This window comes from Acanthochromis polyacanthus, chromosome 3 (genome assembly GCF_021347895.1).
Source record: "Acanthochromis polyacanthus isolate Apoly-LR-REF ecotype Palm Island chromosome 3, KAUST_Apoly_ChrSc, whole genome shotgun sequence".
Lineage (NCBI taxonomy): Eukaryota > Metazoa > Chordata > Actinopteri > Pomacentridae > Acanthochromis > Acanthochromis polyacanthus.
In genome coordinates this window covers 19,833,679-19,860,347 of record NC_067115.1, presented here as the reverse complement: position 1 = coordinate 19,860,347, position 26,669 = coordinate 19,833,679, and the positions used below count along the sequence as shown (strand labels likewise).

Genomic DNA, 26,669 nt, shown 5'->3' with positions numbered 1-26,669 from the left:
AGACAAATACTTTCTCAGCCTGGTTGAAAAATGATGTTCTTTTTGAAGGTAGTGCCATAAAAAGTTTTGATGGAGAGAAGTCAAAGCTATTCTGTATAGTGTGACCCTTTCTATTACTTCCATTAACCTAAGGTCTAGCAGACAGACACACTGTGATTTTTTCATGAGCCCATTTTAAAAGCACATGCAGGCACATACGGTGGACATGCACCGTGTCTTATTGTATCAGCTTTAGTAGTCTGTATGGCTTCTTAGTGAAGCTTCATCTGGCCAGCAAATTTAATTTCCAGTCACTAATGTTAATTGTAAAGATCCGTCTGCAACCAAAGCTGAAATGGTTAGAGGGGGAAAAGCCAACCTTCAGAGCAAGCCGAACTGTATGAACCCACATCACACACATGCACACAGACAGAACACATACATACACAAAAAGTCTCCCTCTCAGTTTTCAGTACTCCATTTAGAGACACTAACAAGAATTCTGTTTCTGCTTCACGCATTTCAGTCCTCAGGAGAAATGTGATGTGCCGTGACACTAAATATTCAGCCCAATATGGTGGCTAAAGGAGGGCACTGTGTATTTGTGTGTGTGTGTGTGAGAGATGATTTATTCCACCCATGCCAGTGGGGGAATTCAAACATGGCGTGAAATAGTATGCCACAAGCTTCGTTCTGTTAGCTCTCTGCTTTTACTCTCATTGAATCTTAAGTCTGCATTTATCTCCCACAAACAGGTAGTCACTTAGACAGGACTGCCCTAGATCCACGACTGAAATCCTCAAATCGACTTTTGTTTGATCTCTTGAGATAAGTTATTCCCTCATGTATATTAAATAACTCGGAGCACAAGCTTGATTAAAGCAAACATTTGATTATTTGGTGTCGTCTACATTTTTCCACCCAATTTTTAATCTGCCATGTTAACATTTTCATGGGATTAAAGATGTCATTACTGCATAATTGGAACTGCAGGGCAGTGACACATCAATCAGCTTTTACCAAATAAATTCATGCATCGATCAAGAGGCAATTTCAGCATGTTGCCTTTCATTATCAAATCAGTGGCACACAATAGCTACTATAACTGGCACGATTAACAAATACAATTAACTTGCTTATGACATGCTGTGCTTTCAATCTCTCTATTTCATGATGCACTTCAGCAGATGTTGTTGCTAAAAATTTTAAAAGCAAGATTTGGTGTTTTTGTATTGAGAAAAACATCACTGTGCAGCAGGGAGTGAAAATAGTTTGAATAACTTACTCAGTAGTAAGTGTTGGAATATTTGTCATGTGTATATAGGAAGATGTATGTATTAGAATTAACAGATACTTTGACCTCAGTACAGATACCTATATGGGGAATTGTGACTATACGGCCTTTATTCTTCCTTTTCTTATTACTTCCTTTCTTTTACATCTTGATTTCCATGCTGCTGTTATAAGTTTTTTCCAGGCACCATTGTGTGTCTCTCTCCTGTTTTTGGCTCCACTGCCCTTTGAGATGGAACAAGTGAAACCATCAGAATCTCTGGTGTAATGTTTCTGCTCCTGCTCCCCTCCTTTACATACAGCATCAGTGATTATACTGTCCTTCTCTCGCACAGATATTACACCAGTGAGATTTAAATGAGGCTTCCTCTGGTGAGCAGATATGGGCTGTAATTTCTCGCTAATGGTATAATTTACTGTAACAGCTGCAGGGATTTGACTACTTGTCCTTTAAGGTGCTTTTTGAAAATAAAATGACACTTGGCGACTGCTGTCAAACTCGTTAAAAAGATGCAATGTTTCCAGTTAGACTTTTATCAAGATGCAAAATTAAATTGCAACAAGGATCAGATTTTCCATGCAGGATTGTTCTATTACCGATGGTCATTTGTCATCCAGTGGGAGTGCACCTTCTGTGACTACACTCTGACACAAAATATGTCAAGCAGCTGACACACAGAGAACAATTAGCCCCCTGACTTGAGTTGACATTTGATACATTCGACCACAGAAACATGTGAAAGATCTGTTCATTAACTTGTTGGATCTTTTATGCTTTTAGGCTGTGTTGACTAATTCCCATTTGCTCCTTATGCCACATTGCTGTACATCCCAGAAATTTGTGGCTCTTATCTGACAGCAAAGTTATTGTAATGCAACCAGATTCTTTAATCTAATTTTACATACCCTCCTGTAGTTATTCACTAATAGCTAAGAACAAAGGGAATGATCCATTTTCAACTAGTTCCAAATCTAGCTTTGTTTTGGCAAAACAAATGCAAAAAGTGTGTTTGGGTTCAGTCTGAAGGATTTTTCTGAAGCTCTGCCAATAACACAATTTCTGAGAGAAATACTGAATAAATAAGCACTCATTTGTTTAACCCTTATCATACATTATCACTTCCACAGCACATCCATTCCCTGAATTTGCTTGACCCTTAACTTCGATGTTATCCATTATCACCCAATCGCAAAGATGTCACCAGATTGACCCACCGGCAAACTCTGATACAGCAATCTATCATAGGCAAAGGACATGACACTGTCAGTCTCAGATGAATACATCTGTCACTGTGGTGATAACTCACTGAACTTAAGATTCCTGCTGCTGCTGCTAGGAATCGAGACAGACAATGACCTTGCACCGGAGCTGTTAGGCACCGGAGCCCATTGGCTGTAATTGCTTGTCAAGCAGCAGACGTGGAGTTTGACAGAGCTCTCGGACAGCGTAATCCCGGTGTTTGCAGCATCAATATGGGCCTCTCTAAACATTCTGATGGGAGGCTGGAAGTATACACTCTCACCTTTGTGTCCCTTATGTACCAATCTGTATCCTATAAGACTGCATCATGTGTAATGTGTTATACATGGACAGCATGGTGGCAATCACTGTTAAACAAAGCACAAAGTCAATTAATTCTGCACAGTCAAATGAATAAATGACGTGAGTATAATGAGCTAAGAAAAAAGTGAAACATAGTCTTTTATATAGCAGACAGGTTGAAGGTTAGCAGAGTGTCCTTAGCGGGTACATAAATCAGTGTGTTCAAAGACGCTGCACAGACTTTCTGTCTCTTTCTTAATCTTGCATATTCTTCCAGAAGTGAAAGAATTATTCTCTGTGGTCCCTCTTTACATCACATTATGTATCAGTACCTGGAGCATGTTGATTTATCATATACATATCTTATAATTGCAGCTTATGTTGTAGCACCTGGACAGAATACACACTGAATCCATTTTCCTCTACAAAAACTTAGTTTATCAAGCATTCCATTCCTTATGAATTTGCAAATGATTGTATTTTACATTTGCTGCCACCTGTTTAGTTTGTATTTGTCTCTTTATTAGATTTGTGCCCACAGTGGTATATGTATTAACATATTATTAGAGGTGTCTCCAAGTTGCAGCCACTAAATATTGCAGCATGTTACATTGGTTTGTGTATAAAGCAAAATCAGCATTCATTTTGGCACTGGATATTGATTGAGCTTTAGTCTTTTGAAAGAAGTATTTATTAGCTTTAGTTAAATGTTTGTCGCTGCATTTTTGTTTGTCTAGTATTAGTCTAGTTTTTGCAGTGAGTGACATTTTGGTCTCGTGTCTGCATTTTCAGTTTTTAGATCTTCTGAGCATTTCGAAACTACAGCTGTCGCCATTTTTGTGTATGGTTGCTATGGTTACATATGTCATTCTCATCTGTGTCAAGGTTAAAGAAAAAGGCTCCGTTTCTTTGTTCACTCACACATCATGTCCCTTTGCTCTGAGGCAATACAACAGATGGACTCTAAGTAAGTCCAGTTAACATTTTTATTTATCATTCTTGTGGATTTAACAGAACCACTCCCACTTAGAAGTCAATTCATTCACTTCTTCACTTAAATATTGATTGATTTAGTTTCAGAAGAGTGGCCAAATCACTGGACAACTAGCACAGGTGTATTTCTTATGTGGACAGAGGAAGCTGTGGATGGAACCATTATCTAACATATTCCTCCTAAAAGTAACATGAAAGATATCCAACCCATGAAATGTTGATGTTAGATCCACATCATCTGCTTCATGTGACCTTTTTATAACTGTCTGTTCATTATCATCTGGATGCCACATGTTTTTCGTTTGCCTCAGCTACTTTTGCTGCTTTGTGCGTAATTGTCGTTGTCATTTGTAGGCGAGTATAGTTCATAAAATTACTAGGACACCTAATGTTACTGGTGTAAAGTGCTTCTTATTAGTTAGAGCAGCAAAATAAGCAACTAAATCTACTTTTGGCCAAGAGATATTTTGGGTGTCAGAGGAAACCGTTAATGAACAGAAGTTTTCGTGTGTTGGTCCACAGACACATGCAGGTCAATGAGTAAGACCCAATAATAAACCAGTGATTTAGCTAATTTTGCGCATTTTGCAGTGTTTAACATTAATCCTGACTTTTTTTTAATCATAGTTCTCAACTAACCGTATTATTTTATGTTCTTCCTTTTATTTGATTTGATTCTTTGCTCTCAGGTTTTTCCTCTTAGAAATAGTTAACAACGATGAGTTAGACATATATAGGGGCAATGAATTCCGTAGAGGCATTAAACGCGAGAGCTTTCCATCTGTGTCTCGAGCTTTCATTCACCTTCTCTTCTGGGACTTTATGATTACATTCACAGGCACTGTGACCCTGACAGTGTCAGTGTAATTATCCTAATGAGGTCTGGTACACCTTTTATGCAGTCATAGTATATTCTACCTCTCTCTTCACTGCCTCTTCATCTGTGTGTGTGTGCTCGTTTGTGTCATGACTCACTTTTCAGCTGTGATGGCCAGCGTATTCCTCTTTTTACACACACAACTACATGCACAGCCCCTCCTTTCCTGTTCCCCCTCTGCTATGCTTGGTGAAAGAAATACATTTCTCCTCACACAGACAGAGAAAGAGAGAGACTCAGAGCCGCGGCATAATTAGTTCCTGGCTTTTCATAACTCTCGATCGTGGTGGAAGTCTCATTCTCATATCATCATATCAAAGGGTATCAAAGGATATAAAGATGAATCCACATTCAGACATCAGACTCCAGAGTGTCTGGGTGTCTGGCCTGAACAAAACCCAGTTTATGACAAGAGATCAGAAGACGGCACTGTGCAATGTGCATTGCTTTTGGCAGAGAAGAGAAGATCAAGCTGTAGATATACAGGGTAAAGATGAAGATAATCAAGCTGCTGGCTTTTGGACTTTAGGATGAGGAATAATACACAGGCTCAAGTTAGGATAAGATACTTCCTAAGATTCATACGTGGTGTGAGGGGTGGGCTTTCTGTTACTGAAAATTGTGTTTTTGGGGGAGGGCAAGTTTAGAAGTTTACAGACAAAATATGATTTGTTTCTGAATATTTAATAGAGTAGCATGTTTATACATATTAAAAGGGATTTAAAAGGCTTCATATGATCTCACCTAAATAAATGTGTCACTGTTTTTGTTATGCAGGACTCAAGCTGACTTTAGAAAAAAACATATTAAATGAATTTGGGAACACTGCATGCTGACAGCCCCATATTTAACTAACAGCAGTAATTGGGAAACCTGATTTAATAAATAAGGTGGCATCATAAACTGCCACACACAGTAAGGAAGGATGGTCTACAACAAAAGATCAAACTTTTGTGGCTCCGTTTTTCCAGAGATAGAACATTCACTTCCTAGTGGTTTCATTTCAGGCATAAATTTTGCTTTACCTCATCTTGTTGAGTATTGACTGTAGCAAACACCAAAGAGTCAATAAATTGGATGCTGATGTACAGCAACCCTACTCATAATCCAAAAGCGTTATTGCTTATCCAGTTTTCTTCCAAAGCTTTTGTGATATAAGTGAAATTCATTAAATGTTTAGAGGTAGCAGAATACTGAGGTGTTTTCTAAAAAAAAATGATTTGTAGACTTTGGCACGCAGGAGAAAGGACGTTGCATTAGATTTTCACTGTTGTCAAGAGCATAGAGACAGTTGTCCAAAACAAAACTACAGCCAAAGTCAATCATAGTATAGTGAGCCAGAAGAGCAGCAGACTTTGTGATTAATGTGCATCCTGTTGTGCAAGTTCCATGTGTACTCACTGTCCAGCTTTCCACTCATCTCCTGTCTCCTCTTCTGCTTCTATCTCTCCACTCAGTGCTGGGAGGTGTGGAGTCTCGCGGGGTGCTGAGGAAGATCAGTGACATGTTGGAAGTGATTCTGAAAAGGATGGACAGTCTGTCCAAACTCGACAACACATCCAGCACTGACGCGAGGCGCCTGGATGAACTCAGCTCTGCTATCAACAGGTACACTGAGCTTTTTCTTCATGTTCTTGTGCATTAGTGTCAAATGGTCTCAATAATCAGTACTTCCTGCATATACTAGCTATAGAGAGATTCACACCAAAAGTAGTGTTGAAAATTAAATTAATTGGATGTATTATGTTTTAATTAACTTTTAAAACAAGAGCCACTCAGGTTTGGTTTCTTGTTTTCTGTTTTCTTTTGCAGATTGCTGTTACAAAAATATAAAGATTGAACAATGTTTAAATTAGTAGTACAATTTCAAATTAGTAAATGCATACCAACTACTTTTACCATCAATCCTAGCTTATCTTACTGAGGCAGTTTGGTTCAAAATAATACAGTTCTTTTTTCTATGAAGCTGTATAAGTATTATATTTAGCAGAAATTTTTAATAAGGACTTATTTGACCACTGCACACTACTGTATGGCTTGTATTCACTGATTACAGTACAGTACAGCTAATTAGACTCTAACAACATGAGCGTTATTCCTGCCCTTTTGAATGGGATAAAGCATATGATTAGTGCATTGCTCACATAGACTAATGAGTCATAATTAATCTTTTAATGATCAGAAGTGTTTCTGCTCAGGTGGATATAAATACAGAGCAGCTGGTGGACCTTTGTTCAATTACTTATCCTTCATGGCAGATAGACTTGAAATACTGTAATGGCACCATTATATTTAGGATGTGTTCCTCATTGTCATTCATACTGTACTTCATCTCTCTTTCTCCTCTACAGTTCGACTTCTATCTCTCTCCCTTTTACTCCTTGCCATATTATATTTCACTCTCATCTTCACTTCCACTTTTTTACCCTCTTATGGTCGCTTGTGGAAATTGCTGCCTATTACCTCAAAATCACTGCCGCAAACAGACACGTCTCGTATGACCTTGCTGCTGCAGCTTTTATCAAACTGCTCCTCTCTTTTCCCCCCCGTTAGCACCAAAACATCCAATTTGTCTTTTTCTATCTAATGTTCTTTTCATTTTAACTTTCATTTCCAAATGGCCTGACTAAACTCAGCAGGAGTGATGTGATAAGCGCTGACAGAAATCCCCTCACTTCCTCAAACCTTGTTAAACGATCCCGGATAAGCGCTCAGGTTCAGATCTGCGCAGAGGCACGAGAGCGGAAGGATGGAACGATTAATACGGTCTGACGTTGGTGTTAACTGTAATCAATGTCTAGTAATGGGCTGTTTAATGTGGAGGAAGCCGTTCTACTTTCAGGCCATTACTGAGAAGTGCCCTGCTCAGGGTGGAACTGTCTATTGTCTGGGACTCAAGCTAGGATGATACAGCTATGTACTATTGTTCTGAACAGGGTTGTTTGCAGGGGACTGGATAGAAACTTATGATCAGGATGTAATTAGTTTCTAACGTATATTGAAGTCAGTGTTGTGTAACTGTCCTCTATAAATGTGGTTCATCCCCAGTGAGCAGTGAATGTTCCCACAACATTAGCTAACATTACCTGCATTGTCTAATAATTTTCATATAGTAGGCTTTAATCTAATGCTCAAAGAATGTTTTCAGTATATTTTTCATCACAACGGTGTTCCATTGAGGTAAATGTGAACTTTCTTGGATGTTCTCAGGATGTTCTTTGTAAGACGTTCCTGTAATGTGATATATTAACAAAAGTGGGACATTTTACCTGCAATATTCTGAGTTTGTTGAAGTGATCCTTTTGAGAAAACACAAAGCATTCTTTTATAAAACATTCTCACAATGTTTCATTATAATAAAGTAATAGAATTCGCCAACATGCAGGACATGTTTTCCAGTGTAATCATGGCCTCAGATGATAGAATGTGTTTAATACAAAACACTTCTAACATTCCTGTAATGTGCAGACACACATTTTAGAATGTTCTTCCCCAGTGATAACCAAGGAGGAACATTTTCAAATCAACACTTCAAAAACAGTTTTCAAGATGTTATCAATGCCTCACATGACAGAACGTTCCAGTATTAAACGATGTTCCACTTTTGCACATATTAGCAAAAGTGGAACAGGAAGCACATTATAAAATATTCTCACAATGTTGAGTGATAACAAAGAAGAACATTGTCCAACAGCTTTCAGAAAATGGTTTTCAAATGTTATCAAGACCTCAGATGACAGAATGCTCTTTAAAAGATGTTCCTGTAATGTGATATACAGTATTAGCATTCTTCCTGTAATGTTATGAGGATTTCTGGGGGATTTTGTTGAGACAACACATTGTAAAATCTATAAAATGTTCAACAGTGCTATAAAGCATCAAAGAAAGAACTATTTCAGTGTAACATTCAGTTTTGAGAATGTTTGGATGTATGCAACAGTTTAAAAATGTCATTATCAGACACTTTCAAAACAACTTTAGTTATCCTGCCTTTAAGAGGAATATTCTGGTCTATCCCAGCTGACTTGAGGCGAAGGCAGGAGACACTGTGGACAGGTCACTAGTCTATCGGAGGGCTACATATATACACAAACAAGCACACTCGCATTCACACCTACGGACAATTTAGAGTTACCAATTAACCTTGGTTAACCGTTTTGACAGTTTTTGGACTGTGAGAGGAAGCCAGAGTACCTGGAGAAAACCCACGCATACACTGGGGAAACATGTACACTCCATGCAGAAAGATCCCAGGCCTAGGCCCAAACGTCAATCGGGGATCCTCTAGCTGTGAGGCGACAGTGTTAACCATCGAACTACTGTGCAGCCCAGCCCGTATTTATATGATGATACTTTTTATCTTTCACAAACCGTTTATGTAGTCTAAAAAAAAAGTCTCACATGTTGTAGCAGGCTCACATTGTGTGGTGCCAGATATAGACATGCAAAGGATCTCCATGGTTACGACTTGCAAGTGTTTGCGCCTTTTGAATATTCAAGATGCCAATTGGCAGTGTTTGCATTTGCCTAACTCGTCCATTTTCACATCTCTGAATAGCTCTGTATGTTGAATTGGCAGAGCTTGTCCTGTGGGGGTAAAATATAGTGTGTATTATCAAAATGGCATTAGAATAGGTCTGAATCTGGGTGGCTGAGCTGCACAGGGGGAAAAAAACATACTAAGCCAACACTGCAGAGAGCCAAGCTTAATCCCCAGCAGCAGTGCTTTTGGCTTGGCTAGGTGCCTCCATCGCACAAAACTGGCATTCAAACTATTATCTCTGTTTCTAGCAGGGAAGTGGAATGCTGATTTAGTTACTTAAAAGCTGTTGTTCAATTTCACATAATGCTTGTGATTCTACACCCTGCATTTATTACCCCTAATGAAAATAATGCAGACTGATTAATTCAGTACGTGAACTCAATATGAAATTAACCTTTTATTATATTCTAAGATGTTTTTTGGGAAAATAACAGTCTGTCCAAGATGAATAAGTTATCAGATAGTAGAATATGCAATCACTCTAAGAAATTAATCTGAAACTTTTTCCCAGAATAGCTTGAGTTTGGTCAGAGTCGGTGACATTCACTGTGAGTTTGCTTTGTTAACTTTCTGATTCTCTGGATTTTTTTTCCATTAATACTAAAAAACTCGAAGAGATTACCTTCATTTTAAGGTTTGACTAAAATTCTATTGGTGTATATTGATGCAAGTCCTATGAAGCTATCATAAGCAGTAAAAAAAAAAAAATCAGCTCAGAGACTGGTGCTTAAACTTCTGCTACAAGTTGTGCACTTTAGTTTGTTTAATTCTTAGACTACTTCTTCTTGAAAAATAGTCGCCTTTATCAATAGTGTTCTGTGAACAATATGAAGTCAAACTCATAACAGCTGAAAAAAAAATCCATTTTATTTTGTTCTGACTGCAGTGTTGTTTTGTTCGGACTAAATAGATCCTTGAAGCGAAGCGGCGATAATAGCGGGAATGAAAGTTTTGATTCAGCAAGCAGAATGAAAGGATATCGACTAAAGGAAATTGCGGTGTGCTCATAGAGATGTCCGCACACACACACACACATGGACATGTACTTGTCCTCTTGAGGTTTCTGTGATGGAGAATAATATGTGTTTAAGACATGATTTACTGTCGGCATTTGGGTGTCACTGTATCATACATCTGTGTGTAGCAGTTTGAGGTAACACTTGTTTAAACCTGTCAGCAGGACAAAGCGGACCTCACGGCTGCTGGATGAATGGCTGGTCGCAGACATACACATGTATAGTCAGACACACACACACACACACACACACACACACACACACACACACACACACACACACACACACACACACACACACACACACACACACACACACACAGACTCTCACGACAGGGATGACTTAAGTCTCTCTTCAGTCCAATGATTTTCATTCTATCACTCATTTCCCCTCTCTTACTGCCTCTGCCTTTTGCTCTCATTCTTTACTATCTCTACCTCTCCTTTCTCTCTTCATGTCCCTTTTGTTTGTTTGTTTGTTTTTTTACTACTCTTTCACTTCCTCTTGCTCTCCCACATATACTCAGATTGAAAGAGTGTGTGAGAAAGGTGTTTAGGTATGAGTTACGTGGTAAAGTGTGTTTTTTGCCACCGGGGAGACGAGCAAATGGGAAGAGGGAGCTTTACAAAAACATATATCCTAAATCCAGGCCAGTCAGGCACAAATTTACAGAAAGGCAGACACGTACGCACGCACACACACACACACACACACACACACACACACACACACACACACACACACACATACACATACACATACACATACACATACACACACACACACACACACACACACACACACACACACAGGGCAGTAGTTTCATCTCTGTGTGAGCTTCATTGGGGCTGACACACTCCCATGTAGCAGAGAATGGGACTTGATGTCTGAGGCCCCAGCCTGTGATTCGCCCACAGGGCAGCCACTCGTTAGAGCAGAAAACGGAGGGGAAATAACAAGGGAGGGAGGCAGAGGGACAGCAAAGCGCCTGAGAAAATGAGAGGGGGGGAGAAGAGGGTGGAGGGAGAAGGGATGCAGAGTTGATTCACTCCGTTTTACTGTGCAGTGGATAAGAGGGGGAGATTGGTAAGTCTACCCTGAGGCGTACGCTCTCTGAAGATCAGTGCGCTGGCTTGGCTTTACCTATTTCTCCTCCCTTAAGCACCCATCTAAGCTCCGCCAGTAACAACACTTATCCCTGGGGCCTTCTCTCCACAGCACTGAAGTCAATGTCACTGCTTTGCTGGAAGTGGTCGGCAAAGGGGAGACGTGAAATCTTGTTTTACTTCTTTTATTAATTTTGTCTGGATTCTGAGGGTAACAATATCGGCGTCAATTTCAGTGATAGTTTTCAGAGGGTACAATAAGGCCCTTTTCTAGCATTCAAACAGAGACAGAAGAATGCTATTATAGGATCAGAGAGTCATGATCGTTGTCCGTTTGTGCTCATGGTGCTTTTAGTAAATTTGACGCTTCATTTATAGTGGTGACAAAGTTGCAGTCTACAGTGCACTGTTCACTTTGATGGATTTGACTGAATTCATGGTAATCACGGTGGGGAGTAATTTCCCAGCGAGCAGGGAATGTTCCTGCATAAGTGGCTAACATTACCCACAAGTTCTAATAATGTTTTAAAGAAATCTTTCAATCTAATGTTTAAAGAAGACTTCAAGGATATTTTTCAAGTCAAGTAATGTTCTTATGAGGTTAAAAGTAAACTAAGACGTAATATATTAACTGTCAGAGGATGCAATCGTATTATGTTACATGACAGCAAAAGAAGAACTTAAGTTTTGAAAGTGTTTCCAAGATGTTATTGAGGCCTCAGATAACAGAGTGTTTTTTATACAGAATGTTTTGTAATGTTCCTGTAATGTAAAATATAACAAAGGTAGAACATTTTGCCTGCAATATTCTATAGAATGTTCCCACAATGTTACATTAAACCAAAGTCAGGATGTTTTTAATGCAACAGTCTGAAAACATTTAAAGAACATTGCCATTTAAAGAACAACAATCTCGGAACTGAAATGAAATTTTCTGCTGAAAACAACACTAGAATGTTGCAGAACAAATGAGACAATTCTTAGCTGGGTTGAAATTATATATTTTCTGCAATAACAATAGCTTGAGAATTTTGTACACACGTCTGATTCTGGCATATTTCCCTATATGAATGTACATGAAAAGGTGAGTTTGTCAACTTTTCATCTTGTGCGTATGTGTGAAAATAATCTGTGGAAAACTGAGTGATGTTTTAACACCATGGCATGAGGTGAAATGATTAAGCTCTCTCACAAACAAACCAACATCAGCCAAACACAGAAACCTAAATGTTGACACCTTGGTAGTTGTATCTCTTTCCTGGTTAGCTTTGGTTGATGGGATGCTGCCAGAGCTGTCTTCTCCCCTTAAGAGGATGAACTCGTTAGACAGAGAGGTGAGGGAAGTAGAAGTAAGAGCACGAACACACAGTTTTTTTTTTTTTGTGTGTGTGTGTCCTCAGAAAGTCTTCCTCTAGTTAACATTGATTTTCTCTTCTTCTTTTCCAAGAGCTCTTCCTCTACTTGGCATCTGTCTGTGGATTTCTCTCGTGTTTCTTCTGCCTCGATACTTCCCTCTCATTTTGTCTTCTCTTTGCTCTTCCTCATTTCTGTTTTGTTCATCTCATTTGTAAAAGAGCCAACCGTCTGCATTCATCAAAACGGAGGAAGCTTCGTTGCGAGGAGCGTGCCATCAAATATGTATATCCTTGTATTTCTTTGATCATAATCATCGGTTAATGTTTCAGGCAAGCTGTGTTGTTGGCTTCCACATGAAGGCACAGAGGATCTCTTGATTTTATCTTCTGTTTTCCTTAACGCAAAGGTCCCCTGGTGGTGTTGGTCTGTTTGCTGTGGACGGTTGATGTCCTTCCCTTTATTTTCTGCCAGCTTTTATTCTGTTTTTTCTTCAACTCTCCCAATGCATGTTTCTCTTTGTCTCCCTTTTTGTTGCCCAATTTGGACCTTGTTATGCCATTTCCTTCTTTTTATCTTTCCTCCATTCCTCTGCCTTAGTCTCGCTTTCTCTTATTTTTTATGACCGTCTCATTTCTCCTTCCCCATGTGTTCATCTCTAGGGGTGAGTTCTCATTGTAGCAGACATTAGAGGTGGTTTTGGGAGGTTGCATTCTACATACAGCTTTACAGCAACAGAGGTTACCCAGTATAATGAGCAAAGATTTTGTCCTTCAGGCCAAACCCGCTGCATCTTTGGTAAAATGGGTGCCATGGCGACTGTAACCTTCTGCAGCTGGGAACTTTTCCTGAAATGCTTCATGTAATGATATTAATGTTTAAATGGATTTTTATGGCCTAATATAATGCCGGCTCTCATTATAAGACAATAAAAGGTAATAACTTTTACTAATGCGTACGCTGTAGTTGCTTCACTTCCGTGGAATGGAGGAGGGAAATCATAATTAGTTTTGTCATGTGCTTTCATTGAGATAACTCTCTTTCAGAGAGCTTTTACTCAGAGTATTTGGAAAGGTTTATTTACACTGAAGTGTTTTTTTGTCTTTGGTGTCTGGTAGCAGGTGAGAGGAATGTCATCTGGGGTTTGAAAAAAATCACAATGACCACCATGCCAATTAGGTTTTTAAGTCAATTTTCCAAGGCAACTGTGGTGAAATCATCCTACAGTGTCAGTGTGGATAGACACAACTATGTGCTTCTACCTGGTATGGAAATTAGAGATGTGACACATTGAAGTAAGAGAACATAGGATAGACATCTTGGCTTGTTAGGAATAATGGATGGATGGATGGATGGATGGATGGATGGATGGATGGATGGATGGCGAACCGAGCTGAGTGCATCATGTTTAGTTCAAGTACTGAAAAAAAAAGATTTTTCTTTAGCCTGCCTTCATCCACTTAACTTTAGAGAAACTACTTGTTAATATATATTTTTGGAAAGTCTCTTTGTGCAAAAAGAACTGAAAAGATAGACAGTAAAAACGTGTATATTTCTGTTAAGCCTTTCTTATTGAAAAAGAAAATGAACTCCAAACTTGCCCCTTCAAGGTGCATCATTCACTAACATACAGAGCTACTGTGCTCTAAGATTAAACTTTAACGTGAAACACAATTATTGAACATTGCTTAAATTCTCATTTCAGCTTTTCTACAGCTTACAGCTGTAGCCCTTAAAATATACATGCACTTGAGCATAATATATTCTGCAGTGTAGTGAACATATTAAAGATGCAAACACATGTAGCAACACTTACAAGTGACACTTACAAAGCTTTTAATGGAGCATGGAGACTGCCTCTGACTTTGATGGCTGCCTCAATTTTTGTTTACACTTTGTAAAGCGACAAAAGCCCATATTCCCTCGTTCCTATGAATTTCCAATTAATTTTCATGCAGCTGCCATTGGTATTTAGTAAAGCAGTCTTGTATTGAAATCTGAACACACGCATTCTCACACAATCAATAATTTGAATCATCATCTCTGAGGATGTGTTATTATGCTGCATTTAAGCCTTAAGCTGTAATGAGGGTTAATACCATCTGCTGATTTAGACAATATAGTGAGTCAGGAAGGCGTACACAAACACACACATACATGCACAGACGCACAATGCACATTGAAATTTAGTCATTTAAATGGACATAATGGGCACAGCAGTGTGAGTGTGTGTTTGAGCACAGGCTTGGCTTTGCATTGCATGATGTGCAGCCATGCAGTCTGATGATTTGGAAATATTCAGAACTACAGTGAACACACAAAACATGCGAGCTGAAACACGCGCACATCATGTACACACACGCACACACACGTTTCCCACACATCTTATTATGTGAATGGGAAGTCTCTCACTCTGGAGGGGAAGTGGCATTAACAGTGCAGGTCTTTTTCTATTTCACGCTCCAACCAAGTGTCTACCAATTTGCATCTCCCACTAACACTTCTACATCTGTTAAGATGTGAAAGGGGAGGGTGGCGAGGCAAAACAGAGGAGTGGAGCGAAAGTCGGAGACAGAAAATAAGTAGAAGCCCCAATGAGACACAAGTGAAAGAGGGGAATATTAGAAGAGGAAGGACATTAGTCAGTGAGTTACAGGAGAAAGAATTTGCAGTAGGGAAAAGACTAAAAACAATACTGAACATAGTGGTGATACCTTCAGGATCAATGAGTGCTGCTCAGAGATTTTTGACTGTTTGTCAAAGATTTGTGTGCTGGAGGTTCTCTACTTTGACGCAGAGGTGTGTGATTTTTATTCATTCCAAATTTACTTTCAAGTTGAGTATGTACTGTGTGACAACAGTGTGAGGGTAAGTGCACCGTATTAGCACTTCATCACTCTGGACTTCTTTGTGCTGTGTGCAGGTTTCAACCAGCAGGACTGGTGGAGAGGATCCAAGCAATTGCCCAGAATGTCTCCAACATGGCCATCAGAGTGGAGCAGATACTGCAAAACAGTATGGTGCAAGGCAGAGGTACAGTATCATCATTAGGCATACTTTGAAGTATCACATAAGGAAAAATTAATGTAAATGGAATTTTTTTTTAAAAAGATACCCTGATTTCGCAAAAAAGTTTTTACACATGCTTAAGGTGCTTTTGACTCTTTTGAAAGTAGGTTAACTTCCTTCTTTGGAGATGGAAACACCTTTTCTGAATAAGCTAGTAGTGAACATTTAACTTGTATGTCTCATGAACTGTTTCCATTTCTTTCACTGTCTTTCTATCTGGACCACATGAAACCAGCTCAAATGAAACAATAATTACAACTTCTATGACTAAAACAATATTGTTAAAGACTTTTCTCTAAACAACAAAATTTTGCGTGTTCCTTCTTCGAGGTTTTTTTGACAAGGGGAAACACCTGGAGAGCATTCCAATATTTATGCTACCATACTGTATAGTACCTGTATAGCATGTCCCAAGACATAGTGAAATGTAATAAACCAAATAAACACAATTATCCGACTACATCTGGTTTGATTTTGCAGTAAGCAAGCAAGCATGTTTTTCTAACCATTCTGACCCACTATCCTCTGTACAGTTACATGCCATATATGATGTCTCATGCAAGTATACACAAGTTGGAGCTGCTGAAAGCCCAAAGACAGATGACAGCTCATTGTGTACCACCGTCAAAGCTGAAGGCGCAATATTATGACGAAGTAATATGTAGCAGCAGTACATAGGGCTGCAGGACATGCTTAAAGTAAAAACAAGAAGTCTAATATTTGGAATGCAAGCCTGGTTTTGTTTCTGACTTCTATTCTTTTTATTGAAGCAATGGATAACATAGCGTAGGATCACCACCTTCTGACAACACCATGCAGCCTAGTTTATTCACTCCAGATACTTTTATTATTCATTTTCAATAACATTTCAAAGATATATCATTTAAATGATCGCTTCAAATTAGCTTGATAGCTACAGGGTTACACAGCCACAGTGGGATTCTTTCACACTAATGTAAAACTAGAGCCCATCTTATCTTTGCCTTTATCATTCTGTAGATCAGCCATAATTACAAGCAGCCTTATAAATAAATATACAGCATGATTAAATTGCAGGGACAATAAATAAGTACCCAAGCAACACACACACACACACACACACACACACACACACACACACACATCCACACAACATTCTCATCTAATCCACTCATCTCTTACGACTTACGATAAGAAATTGATTAATTAACTCCATTATCCCAGAAGGAATGGGATTTTATTATGGGCACAAAATCAAGTATCCACAATAAAATGTATGCAGCAAAAACAATCTAAGACAGACAGGGCATTGGCAGACACCCAGTACCAGTAATAGTGCATTTGGAAGCAGAATACTGCAAATGACACCAAACAATACATAATACTATGCGTCACCAAGCAGTACTGCATATTCAAATACAAAAATTTGGTATAAGGAACTCATTTGAGCATAGTCTCTTCCTGAGAAAAAGAGGGAAAAAAGCAACATGAGTGTCATTCTTCCATAGTGTTCAACTTGAAATGCAGATGGACTCATGCACAGCTGTCGGCTCGTGTTGGAGTAAAACTGCTGCTGTTACTTAGAACAGACTCGAAACGAATACACAACAGATCTGCTGACCCACATATGCAAAGTAAAACAGAGAGAGATACAGTCACAGATTTATGTTTTCTGGCTACAACAAATGGCACACGTGATTTCTGAAACCTTGTCAAAAAGCAGAGTTCCTTTTTTTGACATGCTTTTATACAAAAATACCAAACCATTCAAAATGTTATTACAACAATGTGTCAGTAAAGTTAAAAATAGATTATCCAAAACATCAGCTCAATATATGGAAACAAGCTGTGAAAATTTGGACTTATGTCAAACTTTGAATGTTATAATTACAGCAAACATATTTTACTTTGGTTTTAGTTTTAGCAAAGGGGGAGAAGCACTGACATGGAAGCAGAACTCTGTGGTCATTTCTGTAAATCTCATCTTTGCCGTTTCCTGTTGTCTTGTCCCTGCACATTTCCAATCAAAACCTAAATAATGCAGAGTGTTCTTTCCTCCTCATTTGCCTCTCTCACTTTTTCTCATGAGGGTAATTGCCCAACCCTTTACATGAGAATAAATGAGCATTACATCTCCTTTTGTTTTCTCCACCGCATCTGCAGGGACAATGGCACACGGCAAAATGAAAACACTGCTGCTGTCTCTAATCACAGATGAATTGAAACACTGCCGGCAGACTTTATTATCATACGGCTCAGTGGCGGTTTATTTATCTCGTGGTCAGGCATGTGTGAGAGGAGAAAGAAAGTACCAAGACGTGATTAGAATTTCCTTCCCTTCGAGCATTGACAAGGCTTTTACGTTCTGTCTTGCAGGGACAAGAGTCGAGTCCTTTTATCGAGTTAGTTGACCACATTTTCAATTGTTGCTATAGTGGTTGCTACTGTAATCATATTTGTAGGCAGAGTGTGTGTTTTCAGTTGATGGAGAGAAGCCTCGGGGAAGACTTATGTGGAGAAATGTCTCTTTTTCATTAGGCAAATTGAAGCAGACAGAATCGGAGAGAAGGCAAATTTGTCGGTCCAGAGAGAGAAAGAAGAGGAGGAAGATTTGAAAGACAGGAAACAAAGAGAAAATGAAGCTGCACCGGTTCTCCTCTTGGACAGTGTGATTCCAGTTCTCCCTCTGTCACTCTGTCTTCCTTTCTTCTCCTCACATCAGCAGCAGAGAGGCAGTTAACTAAGTCAGTGGAGCAATTAATGCAGTGAGTGCAGCCTAAGTGAACAGACGTACTTGCTAGCGTAACCTTAGGATGGTTGGCAGCAGTAGGAGACAAGCTGCTTTGTCAGGCCCAGTGAATAGTGTGCACTGCGGTAGAGCGGATATGTTGCAATGCTGCAAAAGGAGAAACCGCGGGAATTTATCAGCTCCATTGTAAATGATGATGTTAGGGAGGACAGTGAATATTGCAATAAAAGCTCCACAGGCCAGTAGAGAGAAGCTGTTAATGTGAGTGATATTGTAACCTCTGTTCTGGAGGGTGAGCCGGTGGGTCAGGGGTTGTTTTGTGTAAATTAGCTGATTAAAAGAAATAAAACCTGGATTTTTAAAGAGGCTTTGACAAGCACCATATGCTGCTAAATGAGCTGATAGATAACATTAGAATGCCTGATTGCTGCTGGAATTGTTCTCTTCGGTGGAGAATACATATTCACATTAGAACCAACGGATTAAAGCGAACTAGAAGTCAGTGAGCCTATAGTCTGATCATAGAGCAGAGAATGTGACTAAAGCAAAGCTGTGCATTTCGTTCACAACAGGAAGATAGCAGATGATCATTTAACTTGATATTAGTGGGAGTGGATCCTACTGTGTCCAGCTTATTAAAAGCAGATACATGTTTTAGTAGTTCAAGGTAAAATTTCCCTCATTTCTCTCACTGCCTTTTCAGTTGTGAGAGATGGAACGTCAAGTCAGTGTGAAGTCCCAAGAGACCCCCGCTTTCCAGAATGTCCTGGAAAAGTAGATGTGAGTATTAAGTTGCTGTTTTCATTTTAAATATGATTTTACAGTAGGTGTCCCCAATCTGTCTTTCTTAATGAGACAGTCACAACACGACAAAAGAAAAAAAGAAATACTGAAAGTATTCTTTTTTCCTTTTTTTAAATTTGTTTGTTCTGCTTTTGATCAGTATTCGTTATTTGCAGCAGCAATCAATAGATTACAGGATGTACTTCAGTTCAAAGTCTTTAAGCTTTGGTACAGTGCAGTAAAACCAAACCGTGCCAAAATTGAGGTAATTACAATGTATTCAAACTTTCCATAAGAAGCATGAAAATAGTTATAGATAATTCAATTTCAGTGTTAGTTAATTCTTTTTAGATGATATTGTCTCCTCACATACTGATGGTAAAACCACTGTTATGGAGAGAATCTGATCATTGCTACTGACTGTTGTTTCTCTTTCTTGTTTGTTGGTATGGTTTTGTGTGTATTGTTTTTGCACATTTAACATTTATTCTCCATTTATCCTCCAGTGGATGCGTGCTCGGTGGACGTCAGACCCTTGCTATGCGTTCTATGGTGTCGATGGTTCAGACTGTTCCTTCCTCATCTACCTGAGCGAAGTCGAGTGGTTCTGCCCCCCGCTGGCCTGGAGGAACCACAGCAGCCCCCCGACCCAGCATACACAGCAGGCAAAGCCCCCCAAGAGACAAGTAAGAGCAGGACTAACAAACAAACACGTGTTAAGACAATATCATGGTACTATAGCCATGTCAGACACACTTATAAATCTATTCAGAAACACGTTGTGAAGGCTTATCAAGGCAACACTTAGATCTCCTAAATTAGTAGCTCATCTGAGAGAATCTGGAATATTTCAGACTGAGTATTTACAAAATTTTATAAATGTATTTATATTCATCCGTCTTATAATCAGAACTCATGAATCCTGATTTCATTGACCTTTAGGTTCCAAATAAAGAAATACACGGTAGCACCAATGATAATTCTGTATAAAAAATTAGTTTATCAACGCTAAAAACAAACAATAAGACAACAATATGGTGCAACAACACAGCGATGAGTAAATGAATGAAAGTAAGCGAAGTAATCAGTTAACTGATCATCACTGGAAGCTCTGAAGCACAAATACTAAAAGTCAAAGCTAGTAGTTGCAAAACAAAGTGTGTGCATTATATTTAAAAGAACAGTGAAAATTTACTAAAGGAAATAGAATAAAATAAAAACCTGTGAACAACAAAATAAAAGCTGAAGGGGAAAACTCTAAAGGACAAAGAAGAATAAACCCAAAAGCTAATGTGCTGGGTCACAATATAAATACAGCAAGTTGAATCATCAGTCTTGGTGATGTAGAAAGCTGTGTAATTACATTTTCTCATCGGCATGGTCTCTTAACTTCTTTTGATTAAGAATGACTACGCTGCAAGACTGTGTCTGCCATAATCGGCAAGTAAACACAAACTGTCACCTGCTGCTGAGCGCCAGTTGGTCAGGATGGTCAAGAGTCTACCAAGAATCACTTAAAAGCAGGCAAAGGCTCTTTCTTTACGATCCTTTTTTTTAAAAACGTAAAATACTGTGAGGGTAGAAATGAGGGTCAGAAATATGCAGATGAATGCAGTGATAATTCGGAGTTGCCTGAATATTACTCATATTTTTCATTTAGCTGTAATGTTTTCAAAGGAACATAGCTGCTGTCATAGTTTGACCACCTTAGATGATTTGTGGAAGCCATGTTGACAGTTTAGGAGACAATTCATGATTTTTGTTTGATGACGAGAGTAATACATGTTACCAACATGCAGATGCTCGCTAGTTGTAAGATCTTTGTTGTTATGCTTTTCTGCACTGTTGGCATCTAAACAAACATCTGTTCAGCAGATGGTGTCCTTAAATGGCAATGACTTAGCACTGTATTAGATGTTTTCAAATAAATTAACAATCAAATCTTCAGTCCTGTAAAGGATAGGGAGCAGAGTTAAGAGCGGAGAGAAGAGACTCTCAGAGTGGCAAGAAAAAAAACACACTTTAGACAAGCTCACTATCTTTTAGTGAGCTGCTGGAGCTGAAAAATAGGACCGTTTGTATTTTAATTGCAGCCTTTTAGAAAAAAACTACCATCAAAAATATTTTTCTCGCTCTGTCGTTTGTTGCAAATTGCTGCCTTTGTGTTACAGTTTTAGGCCGCTTTTATTAACAGCAGTAAAAACTCAGCGTGGTTAATAGACGTTGTTGAATTGTCAATCAAATGTCCAGAGTAGCACTCAAAAGAGAGAAAATAAGAATCCTTTCCCTCAGAAGATGCTGTTGAGTAATTGGAGTGTGAGCAGTCTGCCCCCATCGCTACATAATTGTTAACCTTCATCCGACCCTCTTCGCTCCCTATTAATTAAAACAGGCCTAATCCTCCTCATCATTATCCTCTAGCCTCTGTTTTTCTCCACATTGACTTTGAGGTCATGGAGCAGTCCTGAACCATCCCTCCACACAAATTAATACACACTGACACACTGTGAGCCATTTTCAGGGTCATGCAATGCATCCATCTCTTTGTTGACCTTAAGAAAGACAAAATTCCAAATGCTTAATTTTATAGCTGCTAATATTAAGTGTTTTTGATCGTAGGCCAATTCCTTGGCCTGTGTTTTGATATTAATTAATAATCACTTTCCTCACAATACAGCTGAATGTGCCCTTTGGGGCAAACGTGTGCAGTGATAATAAGGTGATATGGATTTAGATGTTTAAAATATGGGAAAGGAAAGGTCTTAACTGCACACACATGTTGAATATAGAGGCACTTTTTCCATTTACATTGGGTTGGTCAGCTTTATAGAATGTTTTTTTTTTGAGGGGGAACACACAAGGTAATCATGAATGTTAAAAGTAATTTCAGAACTAATGTATCCGTCAGCATATGGTTCAATATCGTTTTTTTAAAATAGCTTTCAAACCAGCCAAACTTTCAGAATGTAAAGCAGAACGTTGGTGTAGATGAGGACTCTCCAACTCCATCTTTGTGAAACAAATGACTGAAGAACTATTGATTAAAGTCTGCCTGTATATTTCACAGAAACAGGGCCCAACTGTGATTGTTCTTAGAGAAGAACACTATTTATAGCATTAGCTGAGGAATTATAGTGTTTAAACTGACTGCCTTTAATTGCCTCTACGCTGCTGATGTGACACTGCAAAGCGGTTTAGTCTGCTACCAATGTACAACTGCAGAGAATGCAGAATTACTTATACAAGAAGAAAATGTACCTTCATAGGGTACAATAGCACAGCTGAGAACTTGACATTATCACCCATATTGCTGGAAAATGCATACCTCTAAAGGACTGTCTGGCTTGCACTTACTGCCAAATTCCCACCTTCTTACACTTTCGCTTCACTTCTTCTCATCTTTCATTTCACTTTCTGCCCATCACCCTCCCAGGCTGCCTTCCGCACAGACCTGTCTGTACTGCTGGACCAGGTTGGGGCTGGAAAAGAGTCCCTCAGCTTCATGAAGCGCCGAATCCGACGCCTCACACAACAGTGGGCTACAGCCGCCAACCGTCTGGATGCGAAACTGGAGCAGCGATGGAGGGACCAGAAGAAGGTAAGAGAGGGAGGGTGAGATGGAGATGAAAGGGTGATGGATGAGGGTTGGCATTGGGCAACAATGGAGTCTGTGAAGTCTTCTTTTGATTGTGAATAAGTACTTCAATCACACTTTTTGCCATCATCAATGCACACCAACATAATACAGTTTGAATGATGATGGGAGGATGAGGAGGGACAATGCAACTGAACTGTACAACATGAAAACACACAGTTTTTTTATTCCTGCATCTTCCTCTACCTGATTTAATCATCTTGACTACATTTGAAAGAAGTATTTTTGTAGTAGGAAGGCATAAAACAGCATTTTCAGACGCTTCTCAAAGGCTCTCTATTTGAATGATAATAGTTAAGGAGAAACAGCACAGAGGTAATGATAGGTTGTCGTCCATCAGTGCAGTCTGTACGTCTCTTCTGTAATCGGCGTACAACTGTCTTTGTCCATCTGCAGACATATACTTCTTGAAAAATGTGCATTAGTGCAAAATAGATGTTTTCTGCCAGGATCATACTGTACAACTAGTTGCTGTTGAAACCGTGCTGTATGGACATGGCTACATCTTGCTTGTAGCCATTTTGGGAGAAAGACAGACACAGAAAAAAATGAGAGAGAAGAATTGAAAGTGAGTAGGAAAGTAAAGAATGATGATGAAAGATTGGGATTATAAGGAGATGTCAAGCATGTTCTACTGCTTGAGGGAGAGAATGAAAGTGAAAGGACAAGAGAGGGATGGATGGTACAGCAGAGTATGGATTAGGAAAGGACTGATGAAAAGAACGAGGGGAGGAACGCACCACTGAGATGAGCAAAACAGTGGGAATGGGAACCCAGGGTGCAAGTGCAAATAGAGTGTTTCATTAAAAATTGGTTTAGAATTCACAACTCATTTAAAAGCTTACTTTCCTAAATGTCAGTGAAAGCATTTTGCAATCAAAACATCAAGAGTCTTAGGCATATTTTGCAGCATGTCACCTTTTACAAGCTACATCTTAAACCGATTACTTATTGCATCTCTCAGACTGCTCTGCTCATAATCTTTTCGTTAAGAAAATAACGATAAATGGATGAGTTAATGCGAGAAGGCAGATGAAGCACACAATCTGCCTCTTCTTTTCCAAAATATTTTTTTTCCTCTGCCCTCATCTCTTTCTAAAATAAGTTAACAAGGGTGAAAATAGTCCTCTGTCACCGTGATTGATGTTCTCTTTTCTTGTACTGCTCTGAGGGGATTTGTTATCCTCTATCACGGCTTCGTGGCTGCTTGAACTGCCTATATGCCTTACAAAGTGCTGCTGCTGCTATCGCAACAGCAGATGTCCTGGTGTTTGTAAGAGTTAGCCTTGGCTGTCGAAAGCTGTTTATCACAATAATTAGAGAGGGAAGTAAGAAACGTGTGTGTTTGTGTGCTCGCTGTCAGTCTGTGTGGGTCTGCGCATATGCCTGACTGCTAATTGGATATCATGGCAATAAAAGCCAATGCCAGAATCCCATACGTTTTATTTAAAAAGTAAATCTCAGCCTGTGCCAGGCGAATTTACTATTTTGAATGGTTAAACCGCCTCCCTCATAGGAAAATTCTTTTTCGTTTAATCGCTGGATTAAATTCACATCTCTTTAGCATTGAGAATGGACCACCGTTTGATTTGAATTTACTCTGACCTCAGAAAAAAAGAGAAAAAATATCGTTTGATGTGATTTGACCACAACCCCTGCACTTCCCTACCCTTTGTCTTTGACACGAACACTTCTTCCAGTGGCAGCTTTAGAATTCTGCTTAAGTGTGCAGTCTTTAGTATTCCAATGGGGTTGCGTTGATTCAGTTCTGTTTCCTTGTTTGGCTTTCTCTTTGATTGTAAGCAGAGTGGATGTTTACTCAGAAAAAGAATAAATTATTGGCGCAGCGAGTATGGAGGCAGAACAGATCAAGAGGAAGAGGAAAATGAGAGTCAAAGCAATATAATCCTTTTTAACTGTCGGTGGCATACACAAGGACAGGAAACGGCGAAGTGTGAGTGTGTATCAGAGTGACTGTGGACACTTGAAATGCAATTCTGAAAGGTTTTACCTTAAAGTCACAGCTGAAAAGATTTTCTGCAGTCAAATATATTTGCAAGTGAGTGATCTTTTGAATGAGTGAGTGAGTGAAGGAGAAGCGTGCCCTAAATATTCCGAGAGAGCTCTTGTATTTTTGTGACTAATCTTCCAGTTTCCTTGTGAGGTGCAAAGAAGAAACAGTCACCCTTTAGCTCTTCTTCACTTTCAAAGTAGTAATACATTCAAGAGATTTTTTTCTCCTTTTTCCCAGTGCCATCAAACTTAATCAAAAGCCAGGGTCAACCAATTCTGTCATTATTACGAAGCAGAACATTTTTTTTCTCCCGTAGCAAAAATGCTGTTCCGCATTTAGTCATTAAAGGACGTAGTCAGCCAAACTGTGGCATAATGAACGGGTTTTTAAGAGGCGATAGAACACATTCAAAGACACTGACCTTATCCTGTTAACCTCCAGCCGTGCATTTACTCCCTGTCTGATGTAGCATCTTGGCCGGTGACTTTGTGTGCATCTGGGCTTCTAGGTGATTGGTGAACATACACATTTAGAGAGTTTGTTAGCATATGCTTAAGCAGTAATTCCGCTTCTCCCTGCCTTCTTGAGGGTTAATTGACCTATGACTGATGAAGTGCAGACTGTGCAGTGGAGGAGACTAACCGGATAGGTGAAGTGAGGAGGCGAGAATGGGGTAGGAAAAAGGAAAAGCAAGGAGGAAAGGGGGAGGAAGCAGGTGACAGGAAGCGGGGGCCAAGACGTGAGCAGAAACGAAAAGGAGAAAATGTAGTCTGTAGAGCCGTGAAAGAGGGATTAGACAGAAGGTGAAATTAAGGGTAGAGTAAGGATGGTTGTCAGTGCCAGCTTGTGTTGCCACCCATGGCCTTCCATCGGACAGCTGCGACCTTCTTAAGGGCCATGATGCATGAGAGAACAGGGCCTCACACACACTGAGACACACATGCGTTCATGTGAAGTCCTGCGTTAACAGATGCTGAGACAAGAATTAGCATTCTTCTGTCGTTAGCCTGTTAGTGATGAGTGGAGCAGAGCAGAGCACCGGAGTGGTACCACATACTTGAGAGGCCACTTCCACCCTCCTGCTCTCCTACGTTTGCACCAAGGACTTTGCAAGGATATTACTTAGACACACACTCGCATTACATAAAACATTCCTAACATCAGCACATGAAAGGCAATAGATTTCCTTTTCTGAAGCTTATCCTTGTTATGTAATCACACGACATCTCAAACAGGGAAGATATAGTGAAAATACCTTGGTTCGTGGCGTACAAGTTTAATGAGATGAGCGCAAGTGCGAGCAGACGGAGTGTTGTAAAGGTGAGCGAGTGATGATGCTTCTTTTTTTGTCTTGGTGGGTTTGGTGGGTCTTTATGTTCAGTCCTCGTGGGATGTGAACAGTAGAAAGTAACTTTAGATCTTTTTGAGGATCCCCCGAGCTCACGGCGAGCATTTACACTACACGCACAGGATTCTGAGTGGAGTTCATTGATGTATGTCGACGTGAAACAAATACACAGAAAGAAGCCAAAGCAAACAACATTTGAAATCCATCGGCACACTCAGACACACACACATGCACGCACACACACCATCTGGGAGTACCATAAGTCCACTGTATAAAGAGCTCCACTCTCTCATGTGTGATTTGATTCCTGAGGGAGGCAGCTGGCCGTGACACAGGAGTTTATGAGGAAGTAAAGCTTTACCTTCAGAA

At 39.5% G+C, this 26,669-nt stretch overlaps 1 protein-coding gene across 1 annotated transcript in view; it reads left to right on the top strand.

The window, feature by feature from the left end:
• LOC110961498 (alpha-1,6-mannosylglycoprotein 6-beta-N-acetylglucosaminyltransferase B-like) overlaps window positions 1-26,669 on the top strand; it is a 163,194-nt gene that overhangs the window by 76,876 nt on the left and 59,649 nt on the right. The window contains 5 exon segments of the mRNA XM_051945508.1: window positions 6,143-6,293; window positions 15,627-15,736; window positions 19,204-19,280; window positions 19,790-19,969; window positions 22,717-22,881. Coding sequence (XP_051801468.1) covers window positions 6,143-6,293; window positions 15,627-15,736; window positions 19,204-19,280; window positions 19,790-19,969; window positions 22,717-22,881 — 683 coding nt within the window.